This window comes from Physella acuta, unplaced genomic scaffold, assembly GCF_028476545.2.
Source record: "Physella acuta isolate Inbredline_101_S28 unplaced genomic scaffold, ASM2847654v3 ptg000716l, whole genome shotgun sequence".
Classification (NCBI taxonomy): Eukaryota; Metazoa; Mollusca; class Gastropoda; family Physidae; genus Physella; species Physella acuta.
The window spans coordinates 674,780-695,733 of record NW_026732234.1 but is presented as its reverse complement, the minus strand read 5'-3'; the positions used below and the strand labels follow the sequence as shown (position 1 = coordinate 695,733).

The following is a 20,954-nucleotide window of genomic DNA, read 5'->3' as shown; positions in this document are numbered from 1 at the left end:
TCAGTTTTTAAAACAACTTGTCTTTAAGAAATTACAGACATTAGCTTCCCAGAGCTATACTAGCCACGGCTAATCTAAAATGACGCTTTCTTATTCATTTTTAAGACGCCTATCGTTATATCAAAGCACTTTTAGGAATAATTCCAGCCAAATTCAGCATGGTGATCTTATCTTGTTTTGTTTTTACTACCAGGTCATCCATACTGGTGAACATATACCTTCTATCTATTTATGTATCTATATACATGTATGGTCACTATTTTTTTTCTATTTTACCAATAGTGCAAAAAACATCATATATATATATATATATATATATATATATATATATATATATATATATATATATTAGTATGTTGTTTTCTTTCAATTGTTTCCGGACAACGGGGGCTGTGTAAGAGGGCAACTACGAGGCCAAAGAAAAAACAACTGCTGAAATAGATTTAGGTCTAGTATTGATACGGAAACTTGACAAGAGTATCTGCCTATCGGGCATGACGAGATGACAAAAATGCTTCCTTCACAAAGAAAACATTCCCGTTTAAAATTATGGGGTATTTGAGTCGTTTTCTTCTACAAGCATTCGCTGTTAGCTACGTCGGTCATAATTGTCAAAAGTTGAGATTTTGACTTTTAACATTTGTTTTTCTATCATTAAAAGTAAATGATTTAAATTCTTTAAAATCAAAACGCCAAACCATGTTCAAGATCTAGCCCATATTTATTATACGTACTTAATTGGGCAATAAAAAAAATACAGTTTAAAGAATGAGTTAGCTATTTGTGGTTCAGTCCAAAAAAAAAATGCATTGGTTTGATTGTATCTTTGTTGTTTTATTTTGTTTCTGTTTGGGACATTACCTACACTGTACGAGTAAGTTTATAACATCCTAAGTATGTGTAACGCTTTGGTTTCTTGACTTGAAAATGAATGATTGAACATTGTAATAAAAATCTTGAAGATTCAAGATTTTAACACCTTATTCATAAACAGCATATAAGAGCAGCTCAGGACGACCTTGCATCATTAGAGACTTATTGCATTATCCAGCTGTCGACCGACCAGTTCAAGTGTGAGAGCCAGCAGGACCGACCAGTTCAAGTGTGAGAGCCAGCAGGACCAACCAGTTCAAGTGTGAGAGCCAGCAGGACCGACCAGTTCAAGTATGAGAGCCAGCAGGACCGACCAGTTCAAGTGTGAGAGCCAGCTTGTCTAGGACCGACCAGTTCAAGTGTGAGAGCCAGCAGGACCGACCAGTTCAAGTGTGAGAGCCAGCAGGACCGACCAGTTCAAGTGTGAGAGCCAGCTTGTCCAGGACCGACCAGTTCAAATGTGAGAGCCACCTTGTCCAGGACTGAATAGTTCAAGTGTGAGAGCCAGCAGGACCGACCAGTTCAAGTGTGAGAGCCAGCAGGACCGACCAGTTCAAGTGTGAGAGCCAGCAGGACCGACCTCTGTGAGAGCCAGCAGGACCGACCAGTTCAAGTGTGAGAGCCAGCAGGACCGACCAGTGTGAGAGCCAGCAGGACCGACCAGTGTGAGAGCCAGCTTGTCTAGGACCGACCAGTTCAAGTGTGAGAGCCAGCAGGACCGACCAGTTCAAGTGTGAGAGCCAGCAGGACCGACCAGTTCAAATGTGAGAGCCAGCAGGACCGACCAGTTCAAGTGTGAGAGCCAGCAGGACCGACCAGTTCAAGTGTGAGAGCCAGCAGGACCGACCAGTTCAAGTGTGAGAGCCAGCTTGTCTAGGACCGACCAGTTCAAGTGTGAGAGCCAGCAGGACCGACCAGTTCAAGTGTGAGAACCAGCAGGACCGACCAGTTCAAGTGTGAGAGCCAGCAGGACCGACCCGTTCAAGTGTGAGAGCCAGCAGGACCGACCAGTTCAAGTGTGAGAGCCAGCAGGACCGACCAGTTCAAGTGTGAGAGCCAGCAGGACCGACCAGTGTGAGAGCCAGCAGGACCGACCAGTGTGAGAGCCAGCAGGACCGACCAGTTCAAGTGTGAGAGCCAGCAGGACCGACCAGTGTGAGAGCCAGCTTGTCTAGGACCGACCAGTTCAAGTATGAGAGCCAGCAGGACCGACCAGTGTGAGAGCCAGCAGGACCGACCAGTGTGAGAGCCAGCTTGTCTAGGACCGACCAGTTCAAGTGTGAGAGCCAGCAGGACCGACCAGTTCAAGTGTGAGAGCCAGCAGGACCGACCAGTTCAAGTGTGAGAGCCAGCAGGACCGACCAGTTCAAGTGTGAGAGCCAACTTGTCCAGGACCGACCAGTTCAAGTGTGAGAGCCAGCAGGACCGACCAGTTCAAGTGTGAGAGCCAGCAGGACCGACCAGTGTGAGAGCCAGCAGGACCGACCAGTTCAAGTGTGAGAGCCAGCAGGACCGACCAGTTCAAGTGTGAGAGCCAGCAGGACCGACCAGTTCAAGTGTGAGAGCCAGCAGGACCGACCAGTTCAAGTGTGAGAGCCAGCAGGACCGACCAGTTCAAGTGTGAGAGCCAGCAGGACCGACCAGTTCAAGTATGAGAGCCAGCAGGACCGACCAGTTCAAGTGTGAGAGCCAGCAGGACCGACCAGTTCAAGTGTGAGAGCCAGCAGGACCGACCAGTTCAAGTGTGAGAGCCAGCAGGACCGACCAGTGTGAGAGCCAGCAGGACCGACCAGTTCAAGTATGAGAGCCAGCAGGACCGACCAGTTCAAGTGTGAGAGCCAGCTTGTCCAGGACCGACCAGTTCAAGTGTGAGAGCCAGCAGGACCGACCAGTTCAAGTGTGAGAGCGAGCAGGACCGACCAGTTCAAGTGTGAGAGCCAGCAGGACCGACCAGTTCAAGTGTGAGAGCCAGCAGGACCGACCAGTTCAAGTGTGAGAGCCAGCAGAACCGACCAGTGTGAGAGCCAGCAGGACCGACCAGTTCAAGTGTGAGAGCCAGCAGGACCGACCAGTGTGAGAGCCAGCAGGACCGACCAGTGTGAGAGCCAGCTTGTCTAGGACCGACCAGTTCAAGTGTGAGAGCCAGCAGGACCGACCAGTTCAAGTGTGAGAGCCAGCAGGACCGACCCGTTCAAGTGTGAGAGCCAGCAGGACCGACCAGTTCAAGTGTGAGAGCCAGCAGGACCGACCAGTTCAAGTGTGAGAGCCAGCAGGACCGACCAGTGTGAGAGCCAGCAGGACCGACCAGTTCAAGTATGAGAGCCAGCAGGACCGACCAGTGTGAGAGCCAGCAGGACCGACCAGTTCAAGTGTGAGAGCCAGCAGGACCGACCAGTGTGAGATCCAGCTTGTCTAGGACCGACCAGTTCAAGTATGAGAGCCAGCAGGACCGACCAGTGTGAGAGCCAGCAGGACCGACCAGTGTGAGAGCCAGCTTGTCTAGGACCGACCAGTTCAAGTGTGAGAGCCAGCAGGACCGACCAGTTCAAGTGTGAGAGCCAGCAGGACCGACCAGTTCAAGTATGAGAGCCAGCAGGACCAACCAGTTCAAGTGTGAGAGCCAGCAGGACCGACCAGTTCAAGTGTGAGAGCCAACTTGTCCAGGACCGACCAGTTCAAGTGTGAGAGCCAGCAGGACCGACCAGTTCAAGTGTGAGAGCCAGCAGGACCGACCAGTTCAAGTGTGAGAGCCAGCAGGACCGACCAGTTCAAGTGTGAGAGCCAGCAGGACCGACCAGTTCAAGTGTGAGAGCCAGCAGGACCGACCAGTTCAAGTGTGAGAGCCAGCAGGACCGACCAGTGTGAGAGCCAGCAGGACCGACCAGTTCAAGTGTGAGAGCCAGCAGGACCGACCAGTGTGAGAGCCAGCTTGTCTAGGACCGACCAGTTCAAGTGTGAGAGCCAGCAGGACCGACCAGTTCAAGTATGAGAGCCAGCAGGACCGACCAGTGTGAGAGCCAGCAGGACCGACCAGTTCAAGTGTGAGAGCCAGCAGGACCGACCAGTTCAAGTGTGAGAGCCAGCAGGACCGACCAGTTCAAGTGTGAGAGCCAGCAGGACAGACCAGTTCAAGTGTGAGAGCCAGCAGGACCGACCAGTGTGAGAGCCAGCAGGACCGACCAGTTCAAGTGTGAGAGCCAGCAGGACCGACCAGTGTGAGAGCCAGCAGGACCGACCAGTTCAAGTGTGTGAGCCAGCAGGACCGACCAGTTCAAGTGTGAGAGCCAGCAGGACCGACCAGTTCAAGTGTGAGAGCCAGCAGGACCGACCAGTGTGAGAGCCAGCAGGACCGACCAGTTCAAGTGTGAGAGCCAGCAGGACCGACCAGTGTGAGAGCCAGCAGGACCGACCAGTTCAAGTATGAGAGCCAGCAGGACCGACCAGTGTGAGAGCCAGCAGGACCGACCAGTTCAAGTGTGAGAGCCAGCAGGACCGACCAGTTCAAGTGTGAGAGCCAGCAGGACCGACCAGTTCAAGTGTGAGAGCCAGCAGGACCGACCAGTTCAAGTGTGAGAGCCAGCAGGACCGACCAGTGTGAGAGCCAGCAGGACCGAGCAGTGTGAGAGCCAGCAGGACCGACCAGTTCAAGTGTGAGAGCCAGCAGGACCGACCAGTGTAAGAGCCAGCAGGACCGACCAGTTCAAGTATGAGAGCCAGCAGGACCGACCAGTTCAAGTGTGAGAGCCAGCAGGACCGACCCGTGTGAGAGCCAGCTTGTCCAGGACCGACCAGTTCAAGTGTGAGAGCCAGCTTGTCCAGGACCGACCAGTTCAAGTGTGAGAACCAGCAGGACCGACCAGTTCAAGTGTGAGAGCCAGCAGGACCGACCAGTTCAAGTGTGAGAGCCAGCAGGACCGACCAGTTCAAGTGTGAGAGCCAGCAGGACCGACCAGTTCAAGTGTGAGAGCTAGCAGGACCGACCAGTTCAAGTGTGAGAGCCAGCAGGACCGACCAGTTCAAGTGTGAGAGCCAGCAGGACCGACCAGTTCAAGTGTGAGAGCCAGCAGGACCGACCAGTTCAAGTGTGAGAGCCAGCAGGACCGACCAGTTCAAGTGTGAGAGCCAGCTTGTCTAGGACCGACCAGTTCAAGTGTGAGAGCCAGCAGGACCGACCAGTTCAAGTGTGAGAGCCAGCAGGACCGACCAGTGTGAGAGCCAGCAGGACCGACCAGTGTGAGAGCCAGCAGGACCGACCAGTGTGAGAGCCAGCAGGACCGACCAGTTCAAGTGTGAGAGCCAGCAGGACCGACCAGTGTGAGAGCCAGCAGGACCGACCAGTTCAAGTATGAGAGCCAGCAGGACCGACCAGTTCAAGTGTGAGAGCCAGCAGGACCGACCCGTGTGAGAGCCAGTTTGTCCAGGACCGACCAGTTCAAGTGTGAGAGCCAGCTTGTCCAGGACCGACCAGTTCAAGTGTGAGAACCAGCAGGACCGACCAGTTCAAGTGTGAGAGCCAGCAGGACCGACCAGTTCAAGTGTGAGAGCCAGCTTGTCCAGGACCGACCAGTGTGAGAGCCAGCAGGACCGACCAGTTCAAGTGTGAGAGCCAGCAGGACCGACCAGTGTGAGAGCCAGCAGGACCGACCAGTTCAAGTGTGAGAGCCAGCAGGACCGACCAGTTCAAGTGTGAGAGCCAGCAGGACCGACCAGTTCAAGTGTGAGAGCCAGCAGGACCGACCAGTTCAAGTGTGAGAGCCAGCAGGACCGACCAGTTCAAGTGTGAGAGCCAGCAGGACCGACCAGTTCAAGTATGAGAGCCAGCAGGACCGACCAGTTCAAGTGTGAGAGCCAGCAGGACCGACCAGTTCAAGTGTGAGAGCCAGCAGGACCGACCAGTTCAAGTGTGAGAGCCAGCAGGACCGACCAGTGTGAGAGCCAGCAGGACCGACCAGTTCAAGTATGAGAGCCAGCAGGACCGACCAGTTCAAGTGTGAGAGCCAGCTTGTCCAGGACCGACCAGTTCAAGTGTGAGAGCCAGCAGGACCGACCAGTTCAAGTGTGAGAGCGAGCAGGACCGACCAGTTCAAGTGTGAGAGCCAGCAGGACCGACCAGTTCAAGTGTGAGAGCCAGCAGGACCGACCAGTTCAAGTGTGAGAGCCAGCAGGACCGACCAGTGTGAGAGCCAGCAGGACCGACCAGTTCAAGTGTGAGAGCCAGCAGGACCGACCAGTGTGAGAGCCAGCTTGTCTAGGACCGACCAGTTCAAGTGTGAGAGCCAGCAGGACCGACCAGTTCAAGTGTGAGAGCCAGCAGGACCGACCAGTTCAAATGTGAGAGCCAGCAGGACCGACCAGTTCAAGTGTGAGAGCCAGCAGGACCGACCAGTTCAAGTGTGAGAGCCAGCAGGACCGACCAGTGTGAGAGCCAGCAGGACCGACCAGTTCAAGTATGAGAGCCAGCAGGACCGACCAGTGTGAGAGCCAGCAGGACCGACCAGTTCAAGTGTGAGAGCCAGCAGGACCGACCAGTGTGAGATCCAGCTTGTCTAGGACCGACCAGTTCAAGTATGAGAGCCAGCAGGACCGACCAGTGTGAGAGCCAGCAGGACCGACCAGTGTGAGAGCCAGCTTGTCTAGGACCGACCAGTTCAAGTGTGAGAGCCAGCAGGACCGACCAGTTCAAGTGTGAGAGCCAGCAGGACCGACCAGTTCAAGTATGAGAGCCAGCAGGACCGACCAGTTCAAGTGTGAGAGCCAGCAGGACCGACCAGTTCATGTGTGAGAGCCAACTTGTCCAGGACCGACCAGTTCAAGTGTGAGAGCCAGCAGGACCGACCAGTTCAAGTGTGAGAGCCAGCAGGACCGACCAGTTCAAGTGTGAGAGCCAGCAGGACCGACCAGTTCAAGTGTGAGAGCCAGCAGGACCGACCAGTTCAAGTGTGAGAGCCAGCAGGACCGACCAGTTCAAGTGTGAGAGCCAGCAGGACCGACCAGTGTGAGAGCCAGCAGGACCGACCAGTTCAAGTGTGAGAGCCAGCAGGACCGACCAGTTCAAGTGTGAGAGCCAGCAGGACCGACCAGTTCAAGTGTGAGAGCCAGCAGGACCGACCAGTTCAAGTGTGAGAGCCAGCAGGACCGACCAGTGTGAGAGCCAGCAGGACCGAGCAGTGTGAGAGCCAGCAGGACCGACCAGTTCAAGTGTGAGAGCCAGCAGGACCGACCAGTGTAAGAGCCAGCAGGACCGACCAGTTCAAGTATGAGAGCCAGCAGGACCGACCAGTTCAAGTGTGAGAGCCAGCAGGACCGACCCGTGTGAGAGCCAGCTTGTCCAGGACCGACCAGTTCAAGTGTGAGAGCCAGCTTGTCCAGGACCGACCAGTTCAAGTGTGAGAACCAGCAGGACCGACCAGTTCAAGTGTGAGAGCCAGCAGGACCGACCAGTTCAAGTGTGAGAGCCAGCAGGACCGACCAGTTCAAGTGTGAGAGCCAGCAGGACCGACCAGTTCAAGTGTGAGAGCTAGCAGGACCGACCAGTTCAAGTGTGAGAGCCAGCAGGACCGACCAGTTCAAGTGTGAGAGCCAGCAGGACCGACCAGTGTGAGAGCCAGCAGGACCGACCAGTGTGATAGCCAGCAGGACCGACCAGTGTGAGAGCCAGCAGGACCGACCAGTTCAAGTGTGAGAGCCAGCAGGACCGACCAGTGTGAGAGCCAGCAGGACCGACCAGTTCAAGTATGAGAGCCAGCAGGACCGACCAGTTCAAGTGTGAGAGCCAGCAGGACCGACCCGTGTGAGAGCCAGTTTGTCCAGGACCGACCAGTTCAAGTGTGAGAGCCAGCTTGTCCAGGACCGACCAGTTCAAGTGTGAGAACCAGCAGGACCGACCAGTTCAAGTGTGAGAGCCAGCAGGACCGACCAGTTCAAGTGTGAGAGCCAGCTTGTCCAGGACCGACCAGTGTGAGAGCCAGCAGGACCGACCAGTTCAAGTGTGAGAGCCAGCAGGACCGACCAGTGTGAGAGCCAGCAGGACCGACCAGTTCAAGTGTGAGAGCCAGCAGGACCGACCAGTTCAAGTGTGAGAGCCAGCAGGACCGACCAGTTCAAGTGTGAGAGCCAGCAGGACCGACCAGTTCAAGTGTGAGAGCCAGCAGGACCGACCAGTTCAAGTGTGAGAGCCAGCAGGACCGACCAGTTCAAGTATGAGAGCCAGCAGGACCGACCAGTTCAAGTGTGAGAGCCAGCAGGACCGACCAGTTCAAGTGTGAGAGCCAGCAGGACCGACCAGTTCAAGTGTGAGAGCCAGCAGGACCGACCAGTGTGAGAGCCAGCAGGACCGACCAGTTCAAGTATGAGAGCCAGCAGGACCGACCAGTTCAAGTGTGAGAGCCAGCTTGTCCAGGACCGACCAGTTCAAGTGTGAGAGCCAGCAGGACCGACCAGTTCAAGTGTGAGAGCGAGCAGGACCGACCAGTTCAAGTGTGAGAGCCAGCAGGACCGACCAGTTCAAGTGTGAGAGCCAGCAGGACCGACCAGTTCAAGTGTGAGAGCCAGCAGGACCGACCAGTGTGAGAGCCAGCAGGACCGACCAGTTCAAGTGTGAGAGCCAGCAGGACCGACCAGTGTGAGAGCCAGCTTGTCTAGGACCGACCAGTTCAAGTGTGAGAGCCAGCAGGACCGACCAGTTCAAGTGTGAGAGCCAGCAGGACCGACCAGTTCAAATGTGAGAGCCAGCAGGACCGACCAGTTCAAGTGTGAGAGCCAGCAGGACCGACCAGTTCAAGTGTGAGAGCCAGCAGGACCGACCAGTGTGAGAGCCAGCAGGACCGACCAGTTCAAGTATGAGAGCCAGCAGGACCGACCAGTGTGAGAGCCAGCAGGACCGACCAGTTCAAGTGTGAGAGCCAGCAGGACCGACCAGTGTGAGATCCAGCTTGTCTAGGACCGACCAGTTCAAGTATGAGAGCCAGCAGGACCGACCAGTGTGAGAGCCAGCAGGACCGACCAGTGTGAGAGCCAGCTTGTCTAGGACCGACCAGTTCAAGTGTGAGAGCCAGCAGGACCGACCAGTTCAAGTGTGAGAGCCAGCAGGACCGACCAGTTCAAGTATGAGAGCCAGCAGGACCGACCAGTTCAAGTGTGAGAGCCAGCAGGACCGACCAGTTCAAGTGTGAGAGCCAACTTGTCCAGGACCGACCAGTTCAAGTGTGAGAGCCAGCAGGACCGACCAGTTCAAGTGTGAGAGCCAGCAGGACCGACCAGTTCAAGTGTGAGAGCCAGCAGGACCGACCAGTTCAAGTGTGAGAGCCAGCAGGACCGACCAGTGTGAGAGCCAGCAGGACCGACCAGTTCAAGTGTGAGAGCCAGCAGGACCGACCAGTGTGAGAGCCAGCTTGTCTAGGACCGACCAGTTCAAGTGTGAGAGCCAGCAGGACCAACCAGTTCAAGTATGAGAGCCAGCAGGACCGACCAGTGTGAGAGCCAGCAGGACCGACCAGTTCAAGTGTGAGAGCCAGCAGGACCGACCAGTTCAAGTGTGAGAGCCAGCAGGACAGACCAGTTCAAGTGTGAGAGCCAGCAGGACCGACCAGTGTGAGAGCCAGCAGGACCGACCAGTTCAAGTGTGAGAGCCAGCAGGACCGACCAGTGTGAGAGCCAGCAGGACCGACCAGTTCAAGTGTGAGAGCCAGCAGGACCGACCAGTTCAAGTGTGAGAGCCAGCAGGACCGACCAGTTCAAGTGTGAGAGCCAGCAGGACCGACCAGTGTGAGAGCCAGCAGGACCGACCAGTTCAAGTGTGAGAGCCAGCAGGACCGACCAGTGTGAGAGCCAGCAGGACCGACCAGTTCAAGTATGAGAGCCAGCAGGACCGACCAGTGTGAGAGCCAGCAGGACCGACCAGTTCAAGTGTGAGAGCCAGCAGGACCGACCAGTTCAAGTGTGAGAGCCAGCAGGACCGACCAGTTCAAGTGTGAGAGCCAGCAGGACCGACCAGTTCAAGTGTGAGAGCCAGCAGGACCGACCAGTGTGAGAGCCAGCAGGACCGAGCAGTGTGAGAGCCAGCAGGACCGACCAGTTCAAGTGTGAGAGCCAGCAGGACCGACCAGTGTAAGAGCCAGCAGGACCGACCAGTTCAAGTATGAGAGCCAGCAGGACCGACCAGTTCAAGTGTGAGAGCCAGCAGGACCGACCCGTGTGAGAGCCAGCTTGTCCAGGACCGACCAGTTCAAGTGTGAGAGCCAGCTTGTCCAGGACCGACCAGTTCAAGTGTGAGAACCAGCAGGACCGACCAGTTCAAGTGTGAGAGCCAGCAGGACCGACCAGTTCAAGTGTGAGAGCCAGCAGGACCGACCAGTTCAAGTGTGAGAGCCAGCAGGACCGACCAGTTCAAGTGTGAGAGCCAGCAGGACCGACCAGTTCAAGTGTGAGAGCCAGCAGGACCGACCAGTTCAAGTGTGAGAGCCAGCAGGACCGACCAGTTCAAGTGTGAGAGCCAGCAGGACCGACCAGTTCAAGTTTGAGAGCCAACAGGACCGACCAGTTCAAGTATGAGAGCCAGCAGGACCGACCAGTTCAAGTGTGAGAGCCGGCTTGTCTAGGACCGACCAGTTCAAGTGTGAGAGCCAGCAGGACCGACCAGTTCAAGTGTGAGAGCCAGCTTGTCCAGGACCGACCAGTGTGAGAGCCAGCAGGACCGACCAGTTCAAGTGTGAGAGCCAGCAGGACCGACCAGTGTGAGAGCCAGCAGGACCGACCAGTTCAAGTGTGAGAGCCAGCAGGACCGACCAGTTCAAGTGTGAGAGCCAGCAGGACCGACCAGTTCAAGTGTGAGAGCCAGCAGGACCGACCAGTTCAAGTGTGAGAGCCAGCAGGACCGACCAGTTCAAGTGTGAGAGCCAGCAGGACCGACCAGTTCAAGTGTGAGAGCCAGCAGGACCGACCAGTTCAAGTGTGAGAGCCAGCAGGACCGACCAGTGTGAGAGCCAACAGGACCGACCAGTTCAAGTATGAGAGCCAGCAGGACCGACCAGTTCAAGTGTGAGAGCCAGCAGGACCGACCAGTTCAAGTGTGAGAGCCAGCAGGACCGACCAGTTCAAGTGTGAGAGCCAGCAGGACCGACCAGTTCAAGTGTGAGAGCCAGCAGGACCGACCAGTTCAAGTGTGAGAGCCAGCAGGACCGACCAGTTCAAGTGTGAGAGCCAGCAGGACCGACCAGTGTGAGAGCCAGCAGGACCGACCAGTTCAAGTATGAGAGCCAGCAGGACCGACCAGTTCAAGTGTGAGAGCCAACAGGACCGACCAGTTCAAGTGTGAGAGCCAGCAGGACCGACCAGTTCAAGTGTGAGAGCCACCTTGTCCAAGACCGACCAGTTCAAGTGTGAGAGCCACCTTGTCCAGGACCGACCAGTTCAAATGTGAGAGCCACCTTGTCCAGGACCGACCAGTTCAAGTGTGAGAGCCAGCAGGACCGACCAGTTCAAGTGTGAGAGCCAGCAGGACCGACCAGTTCAAGTGTGAGAGCCAGCAGGACCGACCAGTTCAAATGTGAGAGCCACCTTGTCCAGGACCGACCAGTTCAAATGTGAGAGCCACCTTGTCCAGGACCGACCAGTTCAAGTGTGAGAGCCAGCAGGACCGACCAGTTCAAGTGTGAGAGCCAGCAGGACCGACCAGTTCAAGTGTGAGAGCCAGCAGGACCGACCAGTTCAAGTGTGAGAGCCAGCTTGTCCAGGACCGACCAGTTCAAGTGTGAGAGCCAGCAGGACCGACCAGTTTAAGTGTGAGAGCCAGCAGGACCGACCAGTTCAAGTGTGAGAGCCAGCAGGACCGACCAGTGTGAGAGCCAGCAGTACCGACCAGTTCAAGTGTGAGAGCCAGCTTGTCTAGGACCGACCAGTTCGAGTGTGAGAGCCAGCAGGACCGACCAGTTCAAGTGTGAGAGCCAGCAGGACCGACCAGTTCAAGTGTGAGAGCCAGCAGGACCGACCAGTTCAAGTGTGAGAGCCAGCAGGACCGACCAGTTCAAGTGTGAGAGCCAGCAGGACCGACCAGTTCAAGTATGAGAGCCAGCAGGACCGACCAGTTCAAGTGTGAGAGCCAGCAGGACCGACCAGTTCAAATGTGAGAGCCACCTTGTCCAGGACCGACCAGTTCAATTGTGAGAGCCAGCAGGACCGACCAGTTCAAGTGTGAGAGCCAGCAGGACCGACCCGTGTGAGAGCCAGCTTGTCCAGGACCGACCAGTTCAAGTGTGAGAGCCAGCAGGACCGACCAGTTCAAGTGTGAGAGCCAGCAGGACCGACCAGTTCAAGTGTGAGAGCCAGCAGGACCGACCAGTGTGAGAGCCAGCAGGACCGACCAGTTCAAGTGTGAGAGCCAGCAGGACCGACCAGTTCAAGTGTGAGAGCCAGCAGGACCGACCAGTTCAAGTGTGAGAGCCAGCAGGACCGACCAGTTCAAGTGTGAGAGCCAGCAGGACCGACCAGTTCAAGTGTGAGAGCCAGCTTGTCCAGGACCGACCAGTTCAAGTGTGAGAGCCAGCAGGACCGACCAGTTCAAGTGTGAGAGCCAGCAGGACCGACCAGTTCAAGTGTGAGAGCCAGCTTGTCCAGGACTGACCAGTTCAAGTATGAGAGCCAGCAGGACCGACCAGTTCAAGTATGAGAGCCAGCAGGACCGACCAGTTCAAGTGTGAGAGCCAGCAGGACCGACCAGTTCAAATGTGAGAGCCACCTTGTCCAGGACCGACCAGTTCAAATGTGAGAGCCACCTTGTCCAGGACTGACCAGTTCAAGTGTGAGAGCCAGCAGGACCGACCAGTTCAAGTGTGAGAGCCAGCAGGACCGACCAGTTCAAGAATGAGAGCCAGCAGGACCGACCAGTTCAAGTGTGAGAGCCAGCAGGACCGACCAGTTCAAGTGTGAGAGCCAGCTTGTCCAGGACCGACCAGTTCAAGTATGAGAGCCAGCAGGACCGACCAGTTCAAGTGTGAGAGCCAGCAGGACCGACCAGTTCAAGTGTGAGAGCCAGCAGGACCGACCAGTTTAAGTGTGAGAGCCAGCAGGACCGACCAGTTCAAGTGTGAGAGCCAGCAGGACCGACCAGTTCAAGTGTGAGAGCCAGCAGGACCGACCAGTTCAAGTGTGAGAGCCAGCAGGACCGACCAGTTCAAGTGTGAGAGCCAGCTTGTCCAGGACCGACCAGTTCAAGTGTGAGAGCCAGCAGGACCGACCAGTTCAAGTGTGAGAGCCAGCAGGACCGACCAGTTCAAGTGTGAGAGCCAGCAGGACCGACCAGTTCAAGTGTGAGAGCCAGCTTGTCCAGGACCGACCAGTTCAAGTGTGAGAGCCAGCTTGTCCAGGACCGACCAGTTCAAGTGTGAGAGCCAGCAGGACCGACCAGTTCAAGTGTGAGAGCCAGCAGGACCGACCAGTTCAAGTGTGAGAGCCAGCAGGACCGACCAGTTCAAGTGTGAGAGCCAGCAGGACCGACCAGTTCAAGTGTGAGAGCCAGCAGGACCGACCAGTTCAAGTGTGAGAGCCAGCAGGACCGACCAGTTCAAGTGTGAGAGCCAGCAGGACCGACCAGTTCAAGTGTGAGAGCCAGCAGGACCGACCAGTTCAAGTGTGAGAGCCAGCTTGTCTAGGACCGACCAGTTCAAGTGTGAGAGCCAGCAGGACCGACCAGTTCAAGTGTGAGAGCCAGCTTGTCTAGGACCGACCAGTTCAAGTGTGAGAGCCAGCAGGACCGACCAGTTCAAGTGTGAGAGCCAGCAGGACCGACCAGTTCAAGTGTGAGAGCCAGCAGGACCGACCAGTTCAAGTGTGAGAGCCAGCAGGACCGACCAGTTCAAGTGTGAGAGCCAGCAGGACCGACCAGTTCAAGTGTGAGAGCCAGCAGGACCGACCAAACTTTCAAGACACAGACGACCATCCCCGCGACTCACTCCTTCATATTCCCCGGATCGATGGCCTTCTAATGTGGGGTGCGCTTATCTGTGACAGAGGCCTCCTACGGCCCGGGCGATCTGATGCCCGGGATCTCACACGCCGTTAAATGCGTTTAACCCCGGTGTCCGTCACCGGCACCACGTCAGCGCTCATCTCATCTGCGGAGCGTGAGATGTTGCCGGTGAGGCCCATCTTTCAAATGCACATCATTGCAATCGCCGGCCGGATCATATCGACGTGTGAATAATGGCGCCTCTGTAGCTGGCCAGGGTCGGGGTGCTCACTCAGCCAAGATGTCTGCCTGATAGGCTGCGCTACATGCATCTTCCCCGCGCGATATTGTCACTCGCCGACTCGATATTGTCGACACGATTGTTTGCAGGGACGAGTTTCGCGTCTTCATTTCAATTTCGGCTCCTGTGTTTTCTCGTCCAATTTCTTTCGCCATTTTGGACTTCTCGTCTCCCCCGAAATTAAAAGAACGTTTAGAGAACGCGATTGACTCCATCAACTTTCTATTCTGATACTCACAGATTAAACGACACGTATGCAAATTGCAAAGGTCAGCATACAAGTTCACGCGCGAGGCAGAGGGCTGAAGATTGGAACAGTTGGCCGATTGCGATGCTGTCGTGCGCTGTCTGTCCTGAATAATTTAAAATGCCCGGGTATTGAAACTTTGGACTCATATTTTAAAGGAAAACCTTCAACAGCTGTCTCAAAGTTCAAAGCTCAAATACACACAAAAAAATAGTGGTTTTATAGAGCTTTGCTTTAGTTGAATGTACATCAGCATATCCCTGTTGCCATCACTTTAGATGTTGTGACAGCAGATCTTGAACTGCCCGGATGTTGTCCAGTAACTAAGCCTAAATGACCTATACAATACGTGAAGTTAGGCTCGATGTGTTTTAAAGGGCCCTTTGTTATTAAAATCTCTAGCAAATGTGAGTTAAACCAAAATGTAATAGATTTATTTGAAATACTTTCGATGGCATTCTGAGGGGGGGTGGGTCGAATTAAAAGTAAAGCCTAAACATGAAATAATTCCAGCAAGAAAGTGTGTAAAAAAAAATTCCTTCTGTGTATACGAACGCACTAAAATTCAGCAAACTTGCTTAGCAAGCACGCACAAAACAAAACTACCTAGAAAAAAATCAAGCGCCTTTCCCTGCAGCATAGATCATAGACCGCAAGCAGCCAATCATCTCTTTAAGCCGTGTCATTTCGCCGTCAACTCCCGCAGTTATAAATGTCGTTTCATACACGACCTGACGGCGCTCACCCTAGGGTCATCAGTCATCGCTCCTGTTACAGCCGGCACCGCCGCCTTGTTGTGGTGTGTGATACATGACTTCTGCAACAACAAGATGGCTATTTACGTTTAATGGTTATCAAACGACAGAGAATGGAGAATATTAATTTTTTTTTTGTTGGGGAAAATTTGATAATTTTTTTTGAAATGGAAAAACAGTTAATTATGGCCTTGTGTGTTGTTCGTTGTAAAGTAATTATCGTCATTATAATTTAATGGTCGCTGCCGGAGACAAATTGGCGGATCCTCTGTTTATTTTTGCATCAAAAAATAGATTATCCAAGTATAATGGATGGAAAGAGGACAATATTTTTTGTCATTTTTATGCTATTCATCCTGAAGTTTGACGTATTAATTGTCGTATTTTGACTAAGATTTTAATAGCAGAACTCTAGATGTATAAAGTTCAAGGATTCTGACATTCAATGGATGGTTTGCAAATGCAATTTACAAGGTGCCATCATAGCGCCTGGGTTGAGTTTCTTGATGAATACATCGAATGGTGATTTCAATTTTAGTTGCATTTTTGTTTTAGAGCGGGAATGGTAAGGTTATGGAGGCGATGACATGCTTAAATGTGGGGGGGGGGGGGGAACGTGGCGAATAATAGCATCAGGAGCCTTGCAACTTCAGCACAAAGTTTGCACCATCAGTATAAATAACAAACCTTGCGTGATCATCTATAAGAGACACGGTACCATCACTAAAACCTGCAACTGCAGCATAAAGCTTGTACCATCAGTATAAATAACAAACCTTGCATGATCATCAAGAAAAGACACGGTGCCATCACTAAAACTTGCACTTTCAGCACTACGCTTGCACCATTAAAAAATCTGGGTATCATCGCCAATAACATGCAACTATAAAAAACACGACAACATCAGTAAAACGTGTACGTAAAATACAAATCTTGTGCCGTTTACAAAAACGAGGCATCTTCGTCATTAATTTAACACCATCAATATCGACGCACCATCATTTACAAAAACACTTCACCATCTACCATCATTAAAAACAAAACACTTCACATCCACTATCAGTAAAAACATTGCACCCCCCCCCCACCATCATTTAAAAAACATTTTACCATCCACTGTTATTAAAAACAACATTTTACCATCCACCTTCATTAAAAGAAACATAGCATCATCCACCATCAGTAAAACATTGTTGTATATATTTTGTATTTAAATGCCCTGTAATGTATTGTCATTAGTGGATTGATAAGGTAGTGCTTTGCTTAAATATCGTAGGTCACCAGCTATGTTTTAGACGTGTGAATGTGTTTAGTTCATTAAAATCTTGAGAATAAATTAATTAATGTATTTTTATGCTCCACTCTGTTTTATCATATTTTTCAGTAGGTACCTATGACACACGAAGTAAATGAAGTAGAGTTCATCTGTTTCAATGAAGTCGGATAGTGTGGTCAGTGCTATGCCCAGGCGCATTAGCTTTCCTAACGTGAGCTAGGTACCCATTCAGCCGGGATCCGAACTCGAGACTTTTGGGCTAGCAGTCGTAGGCCCAAAATGTTTAAACTGAAAAAAGTATCCCCCCCCCCCCCAAACACACACTTACACACACAATCACGCACACAGCATACACTCCCTCACAGACAACTGCAATAACCCCGCATACCCACCACACAATTCTTCCTTTGACACTCTCACAACACACGTCTTCCTGCCCCACTCCCACCCCCTTTCACAACACACACTAAAGCTTTCTTACACAAAGTAAAACAAAAACATCTTCAATTCAAATTGCTTTACTAAAGCAGTACCCAATTATTTCACTTATCTAAAATTAAGAGGCCTAAATACTGTCCTTATTGTGTTTTAAGCCATGGCACCACACTATATTTAGCGGCCGTCCACGGGCGGTCGTTAAGAAACCAGAAGTGTTATTCCATCTACAATTTTCTTCAGCCGAGCAGAAATGCGACCCGGAACCGGAAATGATATATGCGAATTTTCGCCAATTTCTACGTCACTTCCGGCACGTCCTCCATCTCACCATCTTTATTACTACCCTATATGGAAAACCGATGCCTCATGGGCGAGCACTCTTGTCTAAAACCCGATACCACAAAGTTATCGGACTTGGCCGAACACGGCCAATCCACCACACCCCTTGGTGGGGAATTGGACTGCTCTGTTATTTGGTTTCAGGGGGGGGGGCTGGTCAGTTTGCCACCCCACCACTCACCACCCCCACCCCTCCCTCCCCTCCACCGTGCGGTAGAACAAGAAAGGGAGATTATTAATAACGCTTGCCGGCTTGTCCGTGTGTCCGGCAGAAGATGCCGGTTCTGTCCGTGCGACCGGCAGAAGATGCTTATTCCCTCCCTCCCCGGGAGAAAATGGCATCAATATTTTACCGCCTGGGATGACCCGTGAGTTTTTTTCTTCCTCTGGACTTTGTACCCTGGTAAGGGGAGAGGCAATATCTTTCGCCTTGTAGTCAAGAAACGGACACTAGCATACGAAGACGTAATAAAGAGCTTTGTGTAAACCTTGATCAAGATGAAGAAGTGAAGAGATTGGTGAATGTGGACATACGCGGGGGGGGGGGGTAAATAAACCAGGATTTTCTCATAAAGACAAAAGTATAGAATAAAAAAAAGGGCCGGGAAAAAAATCGAAGACCAGAAAGGGGATATAATTCGCAAGTTGCCACAGAAAGGGGTTATGTTTCTTTGAATTTTTTTTAGTTATCTCCCCTGCACGAAAAAAAAAAGTAAGGACAAAGTGTGTCGAATAATTTAGGGTGTGTTTGATTGTTTCCGCACCAAAAATAATGCTTCACCGGGAAAGCCCGTTGATGAATGCGCTGTTGGTTTGTACGCATTGTTTCTTAGTAAATCTCTTTTTGGCCATAAGTAGCGAAGAAAGCCATTCCAGCTCGCGAGTGATAAACTATGGAAAACGGGAGATGAAGATTTTTATTTGATTCATTCTTCCGAGGGTCTGTCACGCGTTTTCGATATAAATCTAGACTGAATTCTGGGCTGGTGTTTTTTTTATCAGACAGGATGGGTTATTTGTGGGTCATCCATTGGCCGGTGATTGGGTGGTTTTAAATAAACAAGTTTGCATTTTAAAAGCGTGCTTGAATTGTTTTGTACTGCGGTAAGAGTGAAGGCTCCAATTGATTTACAATACACGCATTCACACTTGTATACAGACACACAAACACGGACATTGGTGTATATCTTTAAACGCAGCCTTGTGAAGACTGCTACGTGCAGTTATGTTGTTGATGGAGTGAGGATTTTTACACTAATAGAATTTTACAACACGGAGATGATCAAGGATTTTATTTGTGGTGTTGATGATGGTGGTTTTAATGTTACGTAGACTTGTTGATTTACAAGATTTTTTCTTTATTGGTTTGCAGCAGATGCCTGATGACCACGGAAGTTTTGTTGTTGATTCTCTCAGATCTACTTAAAGGTATGAAATCTCTCCTGGTCTGGATTGGGCTAGAACCCACGCAAGATATTTCTAACTGAAATACATCCCGTTCTTGTTGACGTCATTATTTTTACATTCATAAAAATATTTTTTTAAATAACACATATTAGTTTAATTTTAATTTAATTTTTTTTAACCATTAATTCTAAATCCTAGTCTCTCTGTCATTTCGCTCAAGAATTTTTTTTCGTCTGAAAACAAACGAGAGTGTAACGAGACAAACGATGATCTCGCGAGGACGAAAGAACACCAGTCCGAGAGAACCAACTAATATAAAGATATGGTTACTGTCAGAAGAGAAAGAACTAATTTGATATAATTCTCCACTGCCAGTAATGATGCCTTCCCGTGCCACCTTGAGACCGACGAAGAACCCAAACGTTGCCAGAATGAAAGTCGATACAAAAAACGTCTCCATCTTTTTTTTTTAAACATCAGCATCAAGAAATGGACGGTGTGGGCTGAAATCTGCTTTGATATAAAGAACATGATGAAGACTGATTAACAATCCGGTGCGGGGGAAAACGGATCTCACGTTCCACGCTAGGGGCATCAATTGTCTGACGCTATGGCGATGCCAGATGACGGCTGGCGTGCACTTTAGCCATAAATCTGCTCAAAACTCACATCATTAGCTGGGAGATTTTCTTTTTTCTTGACCGGTTAAATGCCGGGATATCATAGGCCGGTGACAGAGTCGGTTGGGTTAAGATGTAGGTGGGTGTTAATTGTGGGATTGGTGGGTACCGTGGACACGATTTGATACGGTATTTGGAAAAATTGACCATTAACTTGAGTCCCGACTGTCTAATAGCCTACGTCTTGTTGTAGAAATAAAAATATAAATGGTTCCATGACAAAGGGTCTCAGACGAAATATCTCACGGACTAATGATCTCAAGACAAAATATCTGTGGGCAAATTATTTCAAGAAAACAAGATCTCATAGACATAGGATCTCAGGACAAGTTATATTAGGACAATGATTATATCGAACACTGGTCTCAGACAAAATATATCAAACAAAATATCTCGCAGCAGTATATCTTACAGTATTCAGGATGGCTTTAGTCGGTTTGAAAAATTTTAATTGATTGTTATGTTTTTTCACCTTTTTTTATACATTATAGTTGTCTGAGATACTTATCAGGCCAGTTAGGATGGTGGGGGAGAGGGGTTAGAAGTGGGACAAGGGAGAAGTGGGACAAGGGAGACGTGGGACAAGGGAGAAGTGGGACAAGGGAGAAGTGGGACAAGGGAGAAGTGGGACAAGGGAGAAGTGGGACAAGGGAGAAGTGGAACAAGGGAGAAGTGGGACAAGGGAGAAGTGGGGCAAGGGAGAAGTGGGATAAGGGAAAAGTGGGACAAGAGTGAAGTGGGACAAGGGAGAAGTGGGACAAGGGAGAAGTGGGACAAGGGAGAAGTGGGACAAGGGAGAAGTGGGACAAGGGAGATGGGAGAAATGGGACTAGGGAGAAGTGGGGCAAGGGAGAAGTGGGACAAGGGAGAAGTGGGACAAGGGAGAAGTGGGACAAGGGAAAAGTGGGGCAAGGGAGAAGTGCGACAAGGGAGAAGTGGGACAAGGGAGAAGTGGGACAAGGGAGAAGTGGGATAAGGGAGCAGTGGGGCAAGGGAGAAGTGGGACAAGGGAGAAGTGGGACAAGGGAGAAGTGGGACAAGCGAGAAGTGGGACAAGGGAGAAGTGGGACAAGGGAGAAGTGAGACAAGGGAGAAGTGAGCCATGGGAGAAGTGGGACAAGGGAGAAGTGGGACAAGGGAGAAGTGGGACAAGGGAGAAGTGGGACAAGGGAGAAGTGGGACAAGGGAGAAGTGGGACAAGGGAGAAGTGAGACATGGGAGAAGTGGGACAAGGGAGAAGTGGGACAAGGGAGAAGTGAGACATGGGAGAAGTGGGGCCAGGGAGAAGTGGGGCCAGGGAGAAGTGGGACAAGGGAGAAGTGGGACAAGGGAGAAGTGGAACAAGGGAGAAGTGGGACAAGGGAGAAGTGGGGCAAGGGAGAAGTGGGATAAGGGAAAAGTGGGACAAGAGTGAAGTGGGACAAGGGAGAAGTGGGACAAGGGAGAAGTGGGACAAGGGAGAAGTGGGACAAGGGAGAAGTGGGACAAGGGAGATGGGAGAAATGGGACTAGGGAGAAGTGGGGCAAGGGAGAAGTGGGACAAGGGAGAAGTGGGACAAGGGAGAAGTGGGACAAGGGAAAAGTGGGGCAAGGGAGAAGTGGGACAAGGGAGAAGTGGGACAAGGGAGAAGTGGGACAAGGGAGAAGTGAGACATGGGAGAAGTGGGGCCAGGGAGAAGTGGGGCCAGGGAGAAGTGG

The 20,954-nt window shown here is 51.8% G+C and overlaps 1 protein-coding gene across 1 annotated transcript in view; it reads left to right on the top strand.

Annotated features, from left to right (window-relative positions):
- LOC131949851 (protein qua-1-like) overlaps positions 1-20,467 on the top strand; it is a 62,540-nt gene extending 42,073 nt beyond the window's left edge. Inside the window, exons 2-3 of the mRNA XM_059311863.1 lie at positions 19,748-19,976; positions 20,090-20,467. Of these exons, the coding sequence (XP_059167846.1) occupies positions 19,748-19,976; positions 20,090-20,467 (607 nt within the window). The remainder of the gene's footprint in view (positions 1-19,747; positions 19,977-20,089) is intronic.
- The last annotated feature ends 487 nt before the right edge of the window (positions 20,468-20,954 follow it).